Source organism: Hevea brasiliensis, chromosome 4, assembly GCF_030052815.1.
Source record: "Hevea brasiliensis isolate MT/VB/25A 57/8 chromosome 4, ASM3005281v1, whole genome shotgun sequence".
Classification (NCBI taxonomy): domain Eukaryota; kingdom Viridiplantae; phylum Streptophyta; class Magnoliopsida; order Malpighiales; family Euphorbiaceae; genus Hevea; species Hevea brasiliensis.
Genome location: NC_079496.1, coordinates 82,704,152 through 82,719,940, shown reverse-complemented (window position 1 = coordinate 82,719,940; position 15,789 = coordinate 82,704,152). Strand labels below are relative to the sequence as shown.

Genomic DNA, 15,789 nt, shown 5'->3' with positions numbered 1-15,789 from the left:
AAGGGCTGAACAGTTCACAATTCCCATAGCTATAGATGCAGGGAGGTGAGGTTTGAGCGTGAAAAAAAAATTGTCCATATTAGAATGGCCTAATCGGCCAACCAATGTGTGGGGGACAATTATTTATATCAAAATAATTAATTCAGCTTATTAATTATTTTTATATTTATGATTAATTAAATTAATTTTTTGTAAAATTAACTTAATTAATTTTGTTATACTAGTTTAATTAAGAGGTCTGAAATAAATGTGATTAATTATTTTGGGTGATTATCAAATATTTATTAAAGGAAGTTAATTAATTAACGAGAGGTTATAAGGAGTTATCAGGTCATAGGAAAAGTTATAAGTAGGTGCAAGAGAGTTGTGGCAACCAGTTGATGTACAGAACGTGAGATGATGCTAGTTCCAAATGTTTCCAGGGTCAGTTAGGTTTGACTATAAATAACATGTACTATGCAATGTGAAAAGGACCAGCTAATCAACCAGTAAATCCAACAATAGACTCTAGCAATATATCTATTTTTATTTTATTAGTCATTTAATTTTGCAAGCCTTATATTTTACTTCCAAACTTTGTACTCAATTTCTAAGCAATAATTTCTTTAGTTCTTTGTCCAATTTATTGTAAGATTTAGATAAAACTGCATTCAGTGTAGTCAAATTCCTATAACTGTTTGATAAAAGTCAAAAAGAGCATAGTTAATATACTCAGTATCTGATACGCTTGCGTTTTTCTAAACTGTTAGCTAGCCAAAATTGTTTTTTAAGAAAACAATAGCATGAACTTGCAAGGCATTTTTGCTTTTGGCATCTATAATAACAATAATATAAAAAATTAGGGCCAATTTAACTAAGATTGTCAATATAAAATTTGGGATAAATCAAAGCAAAATTATATGAAGAAGATTGGACAAAGCAAAGAACTTCAATTGGCAACACTACCATTTTAATCATTAATTGCCTTTACCAAAGTCGAAACTTTCTAACCTAGAAGGGTTAACATGACCATGAAGGCACTTGATGATCATATCGCTCGTGGAATTTATGTAGCAAGCATCTAGATTATGATCGTAATGTATAACCAAATCTCAACCCATAACTCAATTAATTTATAGAAACCCATATGAATAAGTAGAAAAGTAATGAAACAGGAGCAAACTCATTTGTAAAAGCAAAATAATACAATAATTTAAGATAAAATATGAAGAATTACAATAATATCCATTTCTAAAGTCATACTTGATCTGACTACTTAATAAAAATTTCGCTAGTTTATTGAAAAGTTAAGTGCGGAAATATTCCTCAGCTCTAACAAGCTTTTGGCAAAAAAAAAAAAGAGTAAAACAAAGTTTAAAAAAAAAACTAAGATGTCAAATAAAGCATAGGATGAAAACTACATACGGATCATGGCAAAGGAAAAGGGCATATTGACAACAAAATTATCAAAGCGATGCCATTTTGCTTGTTGAGTCTATAAAATGGAAATGAAAAGAATGATATCGTACAAAAGGAGGTGGTATTTCACCCACCCAAAGCCCACCCCTCAAATTCTTCACAAAAAATTATTTAATATATACATCGAGGCCCAAACCCAGTTTTGGGTCCAAATCCTGATCAGAAACCCAATCTCTTTGCCTCTCTCCCCCTCCTCTCTGACTCCCACCTCTGCGGTTGGATCCAAGTAGCGTGAGAGAAAGAGAGAGACAGAGAGACTAGATTTTTTATTTTATTTTTACTTTTACATATAAAGCAAAGCACCAAAGCACATAACATTCAGCGACCAGATCTAACTTGAAGCCTGCAAAGGAAAGCTCAACATCTGCATCATCCTTCTCATTTTTTTTTAAATAATTATATTATTAATATAATTCACAAATAATTTTCTCTTCTCTTATCTCTTAGATCTGTCAAATTCAATTCTCAGATCTCCCTAGGGTTTTATTTGCTCATTTCACTCTTTGATGGTTTTCCAACCTTGAGTATGGATTCGCAGCCTTCCCAATTGGGAAGGTATACAGTTGATTCTCCTACCTCCACCTCCACCATCACCTCCACTGCCAGTTTCCTAGCTAGTTCCTCCTTGTCTAAATCTATCTCGGATGCTGGCATCCAGAGTCTCTCTTCAATCCTCAACAATCCTCACGTCGGCAAATCCGGTGTCTACGGCTCTGATGCATCCTGGGTCGGCTGGTGGTCTTCCTCCACTTCCGTCGCTCCACCGGAGTTCGCCCCGTTGATTCCCAATAAGGCATCATCCGACTTGTCGAGATCTGATTTCCAAAGCTACTTGTCGTCCATTGCTGAGCCTTATCACCGATTTGAGGACGTTAGGAATCACGCCAGCAAGGAGGAGAATTTGGACTTAGAGAGCATCGGCGGCCAAGGCGAGGCACTTGTGGCGTGTTTGCGAGAGGTACCCGCATTGTATTTTAAAGAAGATTTCGCTTTGGAAGATGGGCCCACCTTCCGCGCTGCTTGCCCCTTCTCCAACGTGTCGGAGAATGTAGTGCTGCAAGAGAAGTTGTCGCAGTATTTGGACGTGGTGGAATTGCACTTGGTGAAGGAGATTTCGTTGCGATCTAATTCGTTTTTCGAGGCGCAGGGGCAGTTGCAGGATCTCAATGTTAAGATAGTGGGAGGATGTAGTCGGATTCGGGAGTTGAAGGAGACTATAAGGCTTTTGGATAAGGATCTGGTTGAGTCCGCAAGGCATATTCAGGAGTTAAATGCTACCAGGAGTAATTTGTTGGCTCTGCAGCACAAATTGAGGGTTATATTATATGTTAACCAAGCTCTTTCAGCTCTCAAATTGGTAAACTTCTGTTACTTCAATCTGTCAGTTAAAAAAAAAATCTAATCTGTTTAGTGCTTACCTTCTTGTACTAGCATTGTAATTTTCTTTGAAAATTTTTGGGTCATAATGTCCCATGCTTGTTATGTTTCTGTATTGTAGTGTACAAGGAAGCGCTGGCAGTTGGCAATGGCATGCATATTTTTGTTAATTTTATTTTATTTTATTTTGTCTATAAATGAAAGTTCGATTCTGTGAAAATAGACAAACTTATGGGAAATTGGAAATGAACCTCAATTTAATTCTCTATGTGTATAGCGAAGGCCATCTTCTTAACTTAATGGCCTTCTTGTTTTGAAGATGGTTAGTACAAGATTTTAGTGTTAGGACTATTGATTGCTAGGTTTGTGACTTTTCTAAAATCAAAATGCATTCTGCCTGTGTTATTTACACCTAAAAATATTCAGCTCTGTGGATTCGCCTTATGGCTTTCTTCTGCATGATCTGCGCAACAAACCCAAATTATTATGCTTTCATTTTACTCTTACATTATATTTTTACAACTTTGGAAAGATATGTTGATTACTTGCAGAAATTGTTTTAGAAAATGTATTCTACTTGCATGGTCCTTTTTTGGTAGCTCATTTCGTTTATTATATTTAATATTCTTGGAACTTGAGGCAAAAGTAATGTGTTTTCAAGTTGTGATTTTCTTCGCGATTGAAAATATAAAAGTAATTTTGCTTTTTGTCATGCAGCTTGTTGCATCTGCAGATTGTGCTGGAGCTTTGGATGTTACCGATGATTTACAGCATCTGCTGGTATGTCTTGGTTTATGGATGAAGTTCCCTTTTTCTTACATTATAATGCTAATTGTTCTGGTAAGTTCGTTTTTCTGGGAATATTTAAGTTTATCGAATTTATTATACTTGAGCCAAATCCTATCAAAATTAGTAAATTTGCAAATGAATTCTACAGGGAGAATAGTGTTTTGGAATCTTTAAGTGGCTCATAATTTAAAATGAATTTATGTATTAAAAAGTAAGATACCAAACTTGAGACATTCTATATGTTTATTTGCAAATGAAATGAATTGCATATCCATTTGGTTCCAAACACAATGTTATAAGAAGTTTGAAGTCAAATTTTTATATTGCAAGTTGAGAGTTAAATTTGTATCTAGATATACTATTTTGCCCAGAATTTGGGCTGGTTTTATATATGTACTTGTGGTGGAAAATCCATGTGCTTCCTACTACCTCATCGTTTGTTTGCAATAGGATTGTGCAGTCTGCTTCTATCTTATTTTGTGTAGATTTCGTGGTTATGCCTGCTTCAGAGGTTTGGATATTAGCCAGTGGATAGAAATTATTTTGATATCATAAGAGTGGGGCTGTTTGGAGGGTGATTCCTTTGTCACTATTGTGGAGCTTGTGTTGAGAAAGTGAGAGATTTAGGTGCACTGTTAAGAAATGGTCCGCAAAATCTCCTTTTAAGATTGATATTTAGCTTGATTCAAATATGGTTGTCTCTTCCTATTTTCAGGTTTTTTTGGCAACTCCTTATTTCTTTTTTATTTCACACGCTCTTTGTTATCCTGTGGGCAACCTTATATATTTACTGTGCACTAGGGTGGCACCCCTTTGTCCTTTGCCTGTGGGACTCCATTTGGATAGGTTTGAATTTCAAATGATTTGATGTTGTGTTGAAGTTTTATACTCTTTTGCTTGAAACATAAATCTAAATCCTTGAATTTCAAATGCACATCTATCCAAAGAAGCCTGAATGTAGTTGTTAATTTGAGAGAGAAAATTTTTCGCATTTTTTTTATTTATCATTACAGTTCTTTGAACTTTGATCCATATATAACATGTAAATATTTTGATTGGTGTAATGTCCCTTGCTATTCTCTCTCTCTCTCTCTCTCTCTCTCTCTCTCTCTCTCTCTCTCTCTCTTTTCTTTGGGGAGAAGAATATACACTGCCATTCTTGAGTTGAAAGTTATGCCAAATAGATCTTATTAGCAGTTGGCAATTTGCATTTGGCAGCTGAAGTGATATCACATGACTATGAGGTGATGAGCCACTCGTGTTCGACATCCCTACTTCTACACGTTGAATATGTTCACGTACACCCTCTTCCATTGGTGTGTTGAAGTCGGGATGTGATGTACGGTGATATGGGGAACTGTAGCAGAAGAATTTGAATCTAGATCATTATACCATTTGCTACATGTTTATGCCAAGGCTTATCTTGTATTTTAGTCTAAATACTTAATTTTCTGTCTGTCCTTGCCCCACAAAATTGTGGGACACTTTTTTATGGTGCCAATAATCTTGTGAACTACAACAAGTTAAATGTGGCTCTTTTCCAACATTTCTTCAGAGAAATAAAAAACTGAAATGTTTAGATACAGTTATTTTCTTTTTCTTATAACTTTACTGGCCTTAACTGAATCTTTGCTCTTTATTTTTCTAATTTTCAATTTCTTTCTTCTATGGAACTTTTCTTTTAGTTAAGCTTAAATTTTGGGCAAAATCTTACTCATTATATATGTTTGTTAGGATGGAGATGAGCTGACTGGTCTGCATTGTTTTCGTCACCTTCGGGATCATGTGGGAGCTTCAATAGATTCCGTAAACTGGTATAGTTGCTTTAAAGACAATAGCAAAAAATTAGCTACTTTGGTTTAGAATCTGTTATTAAGCTATTATTTTCTCCTTTTTGTATAATCTGTGTGTGTTATTTGCTGAAATGAAAAAAATTCTTTGGCACATTGCATTTTATATTCAACACTTTGCAACATTTTGCCTTTTACTATTAAACCTATCTTAATATTCTCTTTATTGTAGTGTTGCTTCAGAGAAAAACTGTTAACACTTTGGCCACTGAATAAATTTTATTCTTTGATATAGTGACATTTTGCCAATTAAGAGCTCAATTAAGTAATACTGGTCTGTGTTTAGCTTGTACTTTGAGTAAGAAATGCCTTGTGATTTAATATGGTAAAGGAAATGAATGACATTCTGTTGGTGTATGGTAACTTACTGGATTTATTTTTATAGCATTCTCTCAGCAGAATTTATGCGAGCTGCAATACATGATTCTGGGGATGCAGATGTGGTTATTTTATCTAAAGCTAAAGTCAGGGCTTCCATTTCCCCAAATGGAAAAGATGATGAAGTAAGCTAAGTTTCATATATCCATTTTCTTATTTTGAAAAAGTCCTGCACTTTTTTCTTTTGTTACTCTGGTGTACTTGATAAGTCTATAGCTGTAATTCCATAATTAATTTATCCACTGAACGTTTATTAAGTGGGGGATAATAATCTTATGTATCAGATATGGTAATAATACAAGTTTGTTGCCTGCAATAGTTTTGTATGGGTTTGAGAAGAGTATGTTGCCTACTATAATTATCTATGGGTTTGAGATGAGTTTGTTGCCTACTATAATTTTGTATTGTACCATGATGACTTGCATTATGCTGAATATGTTGCCTAAAGCAGTATGCTCAATTATCAGATTATGATATGAGTACGTTTCCTGCTATAGTTTTGCTTATCCTTCTGTATTTTGCTAACAGTCTCAATTAATCATTTTGTATGAGACATCTAATTCAAGATCTATATTTTTTGGTCTATTGCGCACATGATTTATTAGTGGCGCCTCATATTAAGATTTTGGATGTAGATTTAGCGCTTGACTCCCATTAGTTCCTTGATTCCTGAAACATATGATAGCATGATACATATGACTTAATGTGAATTTTCATAGTTGTTTTCTTTGTATAACTTTTTGATGGTTGTTTCTATTTTAGTTAACTATCTTTAATGAGACTTGTGCGCTTCATTAACTATCATGTGAGCAGGTTAAATTAGATGAAGAAGAGACCTCTAATTTTCGTGATCGACTCCTCCCTCTCATTGTTGGGTTGCTGAGAACAGTAAGTATCATGCATAATAATTATTGCAGTACATTTTTGTCACTGAAGTTGAAAATTTTCACCTCAGAATTTAATTATTTAAGCTGAGAGCTGGCGGCATGCAGTGCATGTATTCGACAGACTTCCTTGAGACATTGTTACTATCAAGTATAGTAATCTCGACGTAGTGGTGAACGTCATGTTTCTGTATTTGACCTTCTTTTAATGACAATTCTGACTGTTGTTTGTAGGTTTTAAAATTGAATATTGTTATGTTCATGTTTCTGTCTTTGACCTGCCTTTAATTTGGGAAAACAGTGAGATTTACAACGTAAAACAAATTTATGTTGGCATCTCAAATTGTACGGTGTAATTTGATTTTTATCTTTAGGAATTCTAAATTGTGACCAGTAAATGTTAAGAAAATTCTCTGGCACTAAAGGTTGAGTACCTTGAAGTGGTAGGAGATCAGAAAGGGGGGAGCACATCTAAGATGACATGGAGATAAACAGTGAGAAAGGACTTAAGAACCATAGATCATTCAGAAGTTGTAGTCCTAAACTGGGTGGAATGGAGAAAATGGATCCATATAACGAACCTCAACTAGTTTGGGATTGTGCTTAGTTGAGTTGAATACATGCAAGATTTTGTTAAATTGTTTGACACCTCCTAGGATATTTTGATGATTTAACATAGCAAAAGTTACATATGGTTTTGGTTTCATGTGTGAATGCTGTATCTATGTGTGTATGTGAGAGTGCACTTGGCGTGGCCAAGTGTTGCAGTTTTAACTAGAGAAAAACCATATTTTGGTGTCTGAGGCTTGCATAAATACTTCCATGTGACAGAAAAGAGTTAGGCTCTATGTTCTAATTTCCCTGGATTGTATAGAAATTTTGTGTATGCTAGTCCTGCCTTTAATTTATTAATTTCTTAGATATATTATGGATTAATTTCTTAGATATATTTCTGCATCCCTGAGAATTACGCTTGGGTATCACAGGTTGGGAGAATCTTTATGGTTAAAGACCTGGTTGAAGGTGTCATTTATTTAGCATCTCTCAAGGGTCGGGAACGGCCATTGTAATCCTTTCTGTGGGGATTCAAATGCAATAACAAAGCCTGAAAATAAGTTTAATTGAAGATAATAAGCTACTGGTAGAAGATTATCATGTTCCCCCTCCCCTCCTTCTCTTTCATGCTCTCTGTTGGTCTTTCTCTGAGGTTCTTGTAAAGGAAATCAACTAGTTTAATTGTTCATTACTAACCCACGTTAATGTGTACTCTGACATCTTCACGTTTTAAACTCCACAGTTTTTTATTTTTATTTTTATTTTTTATTTTTTTTACAGCTAGTGAATCTGTTAACTTCATTGAGACCTGATGTGTCAAACACTTTTTTGTAATCTGCATTCCTTAATTTATTATGTTATAATTTAAAGTGGTGTTTTGTTTTAGGCCTGGATTCATTGTGTAATTCTCTCATGTACAATTATTTTTGTTTCAGGCTAAGCTTCCTTCTGTGTTGAGAATATATCGTGATACACTTACTGCTGACATGAAAACTGCTATTAAAACTGCAGTTGCAGAGCTGCTTCCCATTCTTGTGGCCCGGCCTTTAGAGTCAGATTTTACACCTGGAGAGCGAACAGTAGATGCAGATGGTAAGTTCTTAATGCCAAGTTCAGTAATTTTAGAGTGCTGGAATAGCTATTCTTTTAGATTGAATTCAGTTGCCGGTGAGAGGTTTATTATGTGCTTTTGTTACATTTCTTGATATATCCTTTTGTGTTCAATTTAGGTGGAGGTTTATCACTTGCAAGCAAGTTAAGGAGCTTGTCATCTGAAAGTTTTGTTCAACTTTTAGGTGCTATTTTCAAGATTGTACAGGTAATGTATACATCACTAGTATCCTTCTGAACACTGAGTTTTTTGAGGCCTCTAGATGATTTATCGAAAAAAATGCTTCATAAATTCTTTCTTGAATTCCCAAATATTTTATTGGTTGTCGGAATATGTTGAAGGTGGTTTTTTGCAGATAATACAAATCCTATTTTTGATTACATGAAAATAATGGTAAAAGTAGGACAAGCTAAAAAAAGTTGAGGATTATATATTATACAGAGAAGTGCAACTTCTGTACTCAAATCTGGAATGCCATAGTTTGTTTAAACTGTGTGATACTAGAAACAGTACGTGTCCTATTGATTGGGTGATGGCAGGGCTTTTTGTGATTTGATCAATGACTTCAATGAACTATTGATTTAAGTGAGGCCCAAATTCTTAGCCTTGGGTTCTGACGTTGAGCATGGATGACTAGCTTGGAGTTCCCGGGTCAAGATTGTAAATTATAATTACTAATTTTTTTGAGGAAAGAGATTTTGTGGAGAAATAAATAAGGATTGTGCACTGTGGGGATAAAGTATCCTTCTATATATCTCAACATACATCTAAAACCAGAATATAAAGAACAAATTAAAAGAGTAATTCCCTCCAATCAAGTTGAATAATGAGGAGACCCCCTTAAAAGCTCCAGCAACAGAAGCTCAGATAAAAGCCAAAAAAACCTTGTCCCAATGGCCACAACAAATTAACGGCCACACTTTTTAAGTTCTGATAAAACAGTGATAATCTGTTCCACTCTATAGGGCTTCCCAATGGTCCCAGTTATCTAGAGAAGTGGACTTTATACCACACAAGAAGGTGCTGTAACAATGCAGCCAGCATGGAAGGTGGGTGTTTTATAGCCAAAGCCAATTGAAAGCTCTTTTTAAGACACAGATTGAGGAGCACTTTTTAAGAGTGTTTCACATTAGGCATACATGGATATATAAAGTGTCAATGGCATGAAGAATTAGGTATATCTGCATATGCGCATGAAGTAGGTACATATGCATATGCACACCTGTTTCACCTACCTTTTTTTGGGTATTCTATTCTTCCACATAGTTTCTCCCCCTCAAAAGCATTTGTCTAGAAATTTTCTTCATTATAAATTGAGATTATGAGAAAATTCTGGAAATTATTTTCTATTAAATGTTGTATGCCTTTATATACTGATAGGGTGAACTTAGTTGTGACTTCTGGATAATTGGTCTGATTGCTGCTCCAAATTTGAACTTATATTTTTCTCATTAAGTATCATTTTAACTAAGATTTAATATGATTTATTTTCTTTTAGTGAATGCAGGCACATTTAGTACGGGCTGCTGAAGTGAAAAAGGCAATTGAGTGGATTATGTGCAACTTGGATGGACACTATGCTGCTGAATCAGTTGCTGCTGCAATTGCAGTTGGTGCTGCAGCTGCTGAAACTTTACAAGAGAGTGACATTCAGGGCAGTTCAGTTCCTTCTTTTTTGCCTCAAAGAAGTTCTGTTAAGGTTCCTTCATCTCAGGGGAAAACAAATGATGCAGCGAGTCCCTCAAATATGTCTAGAAACTTCAGGTGAATGTTTCTTTTTTTATTTGTTGAATTTATAATTTTGCTCATATGATGTTTAATTTTAATATAAAATCTTCCTTCTCTTATTGGAAACTTTTTTTAACTTTATTCTAGAGCTATATGCATTGTGCAGTCATGCGTGTTATTTACATAGAATAATTATTAGGTATTTTTGGTGGTATCATAAGGTGTGACGAAATTTTTACGCTGATTGTCACTTACCGTAGCCCTCCTCCTTTATCCGGGCTTGGGACCGGCTAAGCACAAACTGCTTAGGCGGAGTTATTAGGTATTCTTGGTGGTAATTTCACTAAATCTTTTCTCTTCATTAACGATTATTAGGAAGAGATAGAAATAAAATATGTTTTGATATATTTTATAGTTATAATTGAGCTGCAATCATCTTTGAGGTTTCAGTAAAAGAACTTAATTCCTTGGTAGAAAAAAAGAACTAAAGAACACCTTTTGAATGATCTATATGATAACAATTGGATAATTTCCAATTGGAGCATCTCTTGTGGGATGATCAAAGAGAACCTCAGTGCAGTATTTCCAGCCTTGTTCAAATGGAGATGGTGTTAATGCACAATGCAATGAATTCCATATTCTTAATTCTGAAATGCAATTATAGTTTTGTGGGCGTAGGTTCCAGCTGCACTCTGGTTCACTGGATGACTGAATAACATTTCACACAGCAAGATTGGTCTCTATGGCAGTACATATGGTGTTAAAGCTGGAGCTTTTTATAGCAATAGCAGGAATACTAGTGAATGATTTGAATGAATATCTTATTGACTGCAGCAATTATGCTTATTTAAGGATAGAAGTATTTTATGTTCCTAGGAATAGGATCTCGTCACTATGGCTTTAAATCGTGCTTGCGGTTGCATTCACGGGTAACGGTAACGGGCTTGTAATTGGCATAATGTAACGGTAATGGTCTAGCGCTACGCAAATTTTTCAAGTTTATGAAATGAGTAGATAATGGTAAATACAAGTAAAATTAAGATACACAACTATATAAGAAGCATAAATACATCAAATTAGATGCTATTTTGTAATTAATGATGTATTTTGTTAAAATTAGTTCTAAAAATAGTTCAAATTAAAAAGTATTATTGGGGTAATGGCCGTTACCATTACTTAATGGTAAATAACAACCATTATCATTACATAACAATGGTAACAATAATGGCCGTTAACGGTGCAAATCAATATATGCCTTTAAATAATGGCTTAATGGGTAACGGTCCCTCTAAAAACCTGTAAATGACAGTCATTACGTTATGTAATGGCTGTTATTTAAAACTATGCTCATCACAGGTCAATGAACTCGGAAATCCTCCTCAAATCTTGCTGTCTTTCCTTTGTTCACGTTCCTGTTCTTCCTTGAAGAACCTATGTTGAAAAGCTAACATGAAGGCTCATTAGAGAGAACCCTTCAATCTCATCGACACTTTTTAGATAAAATGATGCTTATTTTATTAATCATAATTGATGCCTTATATAAAAAGGCTACAGCAGAATAAAAGAACAAGACTTCTAAAAAAGAATATGTCATAACTAATTGTTTTTGAAACTTGAAATAAAAATCCAAAATTAAAGTTGCAGATGAAGATTCTGGTTGAAATAAAAATCTAAAATCAAAGTCGCAGATGAAGATTCTGGTTTGGTCCCTTGATTTTCGAAACAACCTCTAACTGAAATGGATTTACTGCAATTTTAAATTTCAAACAAGTTAACCTACCCACATAAGCATCCACAACACTACTCCTTTCTTGAAGATGAAGTTGGTCCTCAAGCTTGATATCTAAATAAGCAGCACGAAATTTATTCAATGGTTCCCACCAACTTCTACGCCGTCCGACTCATCAAAAAGTGGTCTAGGATCCTTTAACTGCACCCCAAATAATTTCGTGCTGCGATGGTTGAGTGTATACAGCTTATCATAGTTGTAACATAATCCCTTTGCATGATGTTCTGCCATTTCCGTGCTGCTAAGCCGTTTAACAAATGGAGTTGAAGCACTATCCACACTCGAAGTCACTGCACCGCTAACTTCCACTCCCTTTGATTCTTGTGAGGTTGGTTAATTTTTCGAATGACCAAGTAGAAGTTGTTTGTTTAGTGTCAAATTGAATTGAGAGCTGCTACGTCTCAAAAGCATGAACAAAATTCATTGCAAGAACCAAATTCGAAGGATTCTGTAACTCAACTTCTAACTGAGTATTTTCAGATAATCCTGTTATGAATAGGTCAACTTGTTGGTATGTTCGGACGGAAATTGCCCTTGCCAACAAGGACCGGAATTGCCGTTGATATTCCTCTACGGTCCCAGTCTATTTTAAGTTAATTAGTTTGCTTAAAGGATTGCCGTTGATAATCCTTTATGTTCCCATTCTGTTTTGAGTTAACCAGTTCGCCCAAAGGATTGCTATGCAAAGGCAATCCAAATCGCTAGTTACATTATTCCTTAAATGCTTGCCATGCCAACCCCGCCTCTTCTTGTTCAAGTCTATAGTACCATAGCTGAGCCTCACCAGTCATGTGAAAGGCAGCTAAATTGACTTTTTTTTCTTCTGCAGTACATTGGTTATGAAAAATTCTTCACATCGGTTAAGCCATCCAAGCGGATCATCGGAGCCATCAAATGAGGGAAAATCGAGTTTTGCTTATCTAGGCACCACACACCTTTTAATCTGCTCATTAGCCTGCTGGCTGAAATTTTGTTGACTACTACTTGTTCCATCTGGGTTATGATTTATTCCTCTTTTAAAGGTTCGAACCAGCTCGGAAAGTTGTCGAGCCAAGTCATGGTATCGCGGATCATCGAAGCCATCAAACGAGGGAAAATTGAGTTTTGTGTATCTAGGCATCACACGCCCTTCTATCCGCTCATTAGCCTGCTGGCTGAAATTTCATTGATTGCTACTCGTTCCATCTTGGTTCTGATTTATTCCTTTGTTAAAGGTTCGGACTAGCTCGGAAAGTTGCCGAGCCAAGTCATTGTATCGAGCTTATTGTTGCAAGAAAATATTTAGCTTCTCTTCTAGACTTGTTGGTTCACCCATGATGATCGGCTCCAATATCAAGTTGTCATGTTTCTAAGGATAAGAACTGGTCACAAGTAGATGAACGGAAATCCTCCTCAAGTCATGTTGTCTTTTCTTTGTTCGCGTTCTTGTTCTTCCTTGAAGAACTTATGTTGGAAACTTAACGTGAAGGCTCGTTAGAGAGAACCCTCAAATCTCACAGATACTTTTTGGATAAGATGCTACTTATTTTATTAATCATAATTGATGTCATATATAGAAAGGCTACAGTAGAATAAAAGAACAAGATTTCTGAAAAAGATTATAACTAATTGTTTTTGAAACTTGAAATAAAAATCTAAAATCAAAGTTGTTGATGAAGATTTTGGTTAAAAAAAAAATCTAAAATCAAAGTTGTAGATGAAGATTTTGGATTGGTCCCTTGATTTTTGAAACAACTTCCAACTTAAATGGATTTACCGCAAAATATGTTGAGAAAGAATGGTAGAACCTAATGTCTTGTTTCTAAACTTAACTGGACTGCTCGTGATTGCAAGTTCTCTAGTGCTTGGATTCTGAAGTGGCTTTTATACCAACTGTCACGGGCTCAGTGTAAGAACGCCCTTGGGACCGTGTGATACTTGGCTTGAACTCTTTCAAGACAAGTTAGTCAAGAGAATTTCACGATAATTTGTAGTTCTCTAGTGCTTGGATTCTGAAGTGGCTTTTATACCAACTGTCACGGGCTCAGTGTAAGAACGCCCTTGGGACCGTGTGATACTTGGCTTGAACTCTTTCAAGACAAGTTAGTCAAGAGAATTTCATGATAATCTGTTCAACAAGATGAGTATATTAGCATAGCTTGGCAAGCCAATTGGGAAAAATATCATAAGCATCGTATATGATCAAGTATCTCAAGCATAATAAATAACGAGACAACAAATATATCAAGAATGGGCTACTTATTTCATTTATATATTATAATCAATACAATTAGATTGGTTGTCCTTACATCACTTGTAGGCAGGAGGGAAACCTACAAGGAGTAGTGGAACAGAAACTCACTATGGCATTGGCTAGCTATATCTGTCGCTCCACAGTAGTCAACTAGTCACTCCCCTCTAAAGAGCATTAGGGACACAATGGGGTGTGGTAGGAGGAGACATCACCGTGCTTGAGCCATCACATCCCTAGAATTACATAAATGGAAATAAATAGAAAATATCCCATTTAATCCTACTTCATGGTATTAATTACTGCTTTGGCTTTTATGGACTTGTATTTGGCCAACCTCTAATGCCATCCCAGCCTTGGATGCCATGGCATTACCTGCATGAATGAGTTTTGCAGCAAACATTTGCTACTATCAGTTTTCCTTCTTGAACTCATCAGTTTAGATTCTTTAATTTGTGCTGAAAAGTTAATGATCTGAAGTGATTGTTTTTGTCAGGGCTGATGTATTACGAGAGAATGCTGAAGCTGTCTTTGCTGCTTGCGATGCTGCTCATGGAAGATGGGCAAAGCTCCTTGGGGTCCGTGCTCTTCTACATCCTAAGTTGAGATTGCAGGAGTTTTTAAGCATATACAACATCACACAAGAGTTTATTACTGCTACTGAGAAGGTATTTTTCTTTTCACTTTTCCATATTTGAAGCAATAGAATTCATCTGTCAATTGTGACAGTATTTATATTGCTAAACCTAAACAGATAGGTGGAAGGTTGGGGTATAGTATTCGTGGAACACTACAATCACAGGCCAAAGCATTTGTTGATTTCCAGCACGAAATGCGAGTTAGATTTCGAACAATCTTTTTTTGGCTTAGTTTTTATGGGACCTCATCATTTTGTTATTTGGCTAACCCTCACATTGGAAATTGTAGATGACAAAAATTAAGGCAGTGCTTGATCAAGAGACGTGGGTGGAAGTTGATGTCCCTGATGAATTTCAGGCCATTGTTGCCTCGTTCTTTTCTTCTGAGGCATTGATATCTGGGGACCTTGATGATGCTCAAGGTATCATGACAACAAGATATGGTGAAGAGGTCACAAGCAATGATGGTTCAATTCTGGCTGACAATGAAGCACAAAATGCTCAACATCCACTTGGGAGGAGGGACTCTGGTGAGATATCTTTACAAAACACCGTGCAAGTGAAATATGCTCCTTTAGCTGAAGCAACGGAAAGCAATAAAGTAGATGTTACTTCAGCTCAGAGCAACAACACTAATGCAAAGGAGCGTGGAAAGTTGGCCTCTCAAACGCTTATATGTGGAGGTGTTGGATATCACATGGTAAACTGGTTAGTTACCTCGGTTAGCATTTTTGTCTGGGTTTTCTTTTTCTTATTTATTTATTGCGTAGTTTTCTGCATGTCATCATTTTCATTTCCCTTCCTTGAAAGGCTGTATCCATTTGTTATTAATGCAATTCTAGCTACTGGCATGTAGTACCTATTGGTTAAAAATGGATTGTGGTCTTGATAATATTTTACCTTCCTCTCATGTTATTGACTGATTATGATCTTTACATTCTGTTTTGTTTGGAAAATATTTCTAATTTTGCATCATTTAAGCCAACTTTCTGAAGTGAACAA

At 35.6% G+C, this 15,789-nt stretch overlaps 1 protein-coding gene across 7 annotated transcripts in view; it reads left to right on the top strand.

Annotated features, from left to right (window-relative positions):
- Nucleotides 1-1,673: 1,673 nt before the first annotated feature.
- The window catches only part of LOC110663802 (vacuolar protein sorting-associated protein 54, chloroplastic), a 34,965-nt gene continuing 20,849 nt past the window's right edge, over nucleotides 1,674-15,789 (top strand). For 4 of the 7 annotated variants that reach the window (XM_021823220.2, XM_021823219.2, XM_021823217.2 and 1 more), the window contains exons 1-11: nucleotides 1,678-2,815; nucleotides 3,553-3,615; nucleotides 5,359-5,438; nucleotides 5,860-5,977; nucleotides 6,666-6,740; nucleotides 8,227-8,383; nucleotides 8,521-8,609; nucleotides 9,910-10,166; nucleotides 14,646-14,817; nucleotides 14,904-14,987; nucleotides 15,077-15,495. In XM_021823220.2, the coding sequence (XP_021678912.2) occupies nucleotides 1,985-2,815; nucleotides 3,553-3,615; nucleotides 5,359-5,438; nucleotides 5,860-5,977; nucleotides 6,666-6,740; nucleotides 8,227-8,383; nucleotides 8,521-8,609; nucleotides 9,910-10,166; nucleotides 14,646-14,817; nucleotides 14,904-14,987; nucleotides 15,077-15,495 (2,345 nt within the window). In that variant the 5' untranslated portion in view covers nucleotides 1,678-1,984. Of the gene's footprint in view, nucleotides 2,816-3,552; nucleotides 3,616-5,358; nucleotides 5,439-5,859; nucleotides 5,978-6,665; nucleotides 6,741-8,226; nucleotides 8,384-8,520; nucleotides 8,610-9,909; nucleotides 10,167-14,645; nucleotides 14,818-14,903; nucleotides 14,988-15,076; nucleotides 15,496-15,789 lie in introns of all 7 variants that reach the window. The other 3 variants (XM_058145721.1, XM_021823221.2, XM_021823216.2) reach the window with 3 other exon arrangements.